General features: G+C 48.2%; 2 protein-coding genes across 3 annotated transcripts in view; one reads left to right on the top strand and one right to left on the bottom strand.

The window, feature by feature from the left end:
- The window catches only part of abcf1 (ATP-binding cassette, sub-family F (GCN20), member 1), a 54,698-nt gene that overhangs the window by 13,245 nt on the left and 39,683 nt on the right, over nucleotides 1-1,770 (bottom strand). The gene's annotated exons all lie outside the window — the stretch shown is intronic.
- Nucleotides 1,329-1,770, top strand: part of LOC106531896 (uncharacterized) — a gene marked incomplete in the record, with an annotated part of 1,617 nt that continues 1,175 nt past the window's right edge. Inside the window, 1 exon segment of the mRNA XM_014027838.1 lies at nucleotides 1,329-1,760. Coding sequence (XP_013883292.1) covers nucleotides 1,370-1,760 — 391 coding nt within the window.

Raw genomic sequence — 1,770 nt, 5'->3', positions numbered from 1 at the left:
AGACTACATAATAATGAGAATTGGAAAAAAATATATGCTGAATACTTCAGTTGTACTAGTTTTTATGAAATTCGGTATAAACTACATACAGTATTTTTCTTGTTTACATGAATATGGTCTTTTCAGTTGTCCCAATGTTTATAACAATAAACAATATAATAATAATAACAATATTTATTTTAGTTTTATAAAGTCACCTCCACTGACCATTAAGGTTCCCGAAAAGGCCTCAAAAAGGCCCACGGACCACTAGTTCATAATCACAGTTGTAGCTTGTTTTGTGGCTCCGAACACATTTTGTTAGTGAGACAAAGAGCACAAATGGCTCTTTTGATCATAAAGGTTGCAGACCGCTGGTTTAGTGAAATGCTCCATGCTAAAAACAATGGTTCTGGGGGACAGCATGGATCGTGCTTCTGGTACAGATCAGGCAGCCACAGGCAGAATTAATCTGCCTTTTTTCCTGGTTTTTATGTCACGTAGAACAAAAAACTAATCAATAATTCTCTACTTAGATTTTTCAGCCATATCGCCCAGACCTACAACCATTACTACAAAAGAGAAAGGTGATTTAAGAAGCCCTTTATGGTCCTGGAGTGATCCAGCCAGTCTCCAGACCACAGTCCTGTAGAAAATCTGTGGATGGAGCCAACAAACGTTCCTTTTCAGTCATTTCACTCAGTACAACACACAGTTGTATATGGGACACACCTGGCTGAAGCCACCTCTAATCACGTCTTTAGACCGGTGATGTGGTGACGTTGAACGTCGGGTGACAGGCTCCGCCTTCACCCTATAAGTTCGGAGTCACCAGCATCATTACTCAGTTCTATCGCCTTTCACCTCGCGATAGTCACCTCTAGACCTGAGCTCACATAGCTGCTGCTAGTTAGCTCAGCTTCTAAGGTTCTTAGGCTAGCTTTACTGGTGCTACAGTAACCGCGTTACCTGCTGGTTCGTGTGTCTGCCGCTCGACGCTACTTAAGTGATCTTTATTTTCTGCTGAAAATCTGTTTTGTGGTTCAYGATGAGCACAAAACCACCTTCGAAGAAGCCGAAGTCTTCTGTTCGCCCCTGTCCTCAGGGGTGAGACTTTAAGCTACATGAGAAGGACCAGCATGAGGCCTGCCCGGCCTGCCTAGGAATCATTCACGCTCGACGGGCACTTGTGGAGCCCGAGTCCTGCCGGGCCTGTGCCGGACTTTCGCGTCCGACACTGGAGAGGAGAGTGAAAATCCTAGAGAAAATGCTGGGGGAAACTGCTGTTTTCTGACAAGACCCACTGCTCTCTGAATCCAGCCAGACGGCTCAGTCCGACAAAGATGAGGGTTCGGCGGTTGAAGCCCCCGCTGCTAGCTGGGCGGACCAGATGGAGCACGAGGCGGCCTCACCCGACATCGAGGGGGGCGAGACCCAGTTTCTACTGGATCTAAACCAAGAGGAGGACAATGTTCTGCAGATGGAGCAGGAGGTTCTCAGTCCATGCCCAGCTCACTCCACCCCCGCTGCTGCGAGGGTGGACCAGGAATCGTCCTTCTTGTCCCTGTGCCGCCGAGCTGCTGCTAAACTGGAGGTACAGTGGCCCTACCCTACACCAGCTCAAAAGCCGTTGAAGTTCGCAGGGTTTTATCTCCCTTCTGAACCGGCTGATGTGAAGCACCGTCTGCCTATGTTTAAGGACTTTGTGTCGGAGCTGACATCTTCCTGGAGCAAAGCGCTGTCCATCCCGCCTTCGTGCCCGGACAGGGTCAGTACTTGGATGTGGAAGGG

This window comes from Austrofundulus limnaeus, unplaced genomic scaffold (genome assembly GCF_001266775.1).
Source record: "Austrofundulus limnaeus strain Quisiro unplaced genomic scaffold, Austrofundulus_limnaeus-1.0 Scaffold689, whole genome shotgun sequence".
In the NCBI taxonomy this organism is placed as follows: domain Eukaryota; kingdom Metazoa; phylum Chordata; class Actinopteri; order Cyprinodontiformes; family Rivulidae; genus Austrofundulus; species Austrofundulus limnaeus.
The sequence above is the reverse complement of the archived record's forward strand: the minus strand, read 5'-3'. Positions and strand labels throughout refer to the sequence as shown.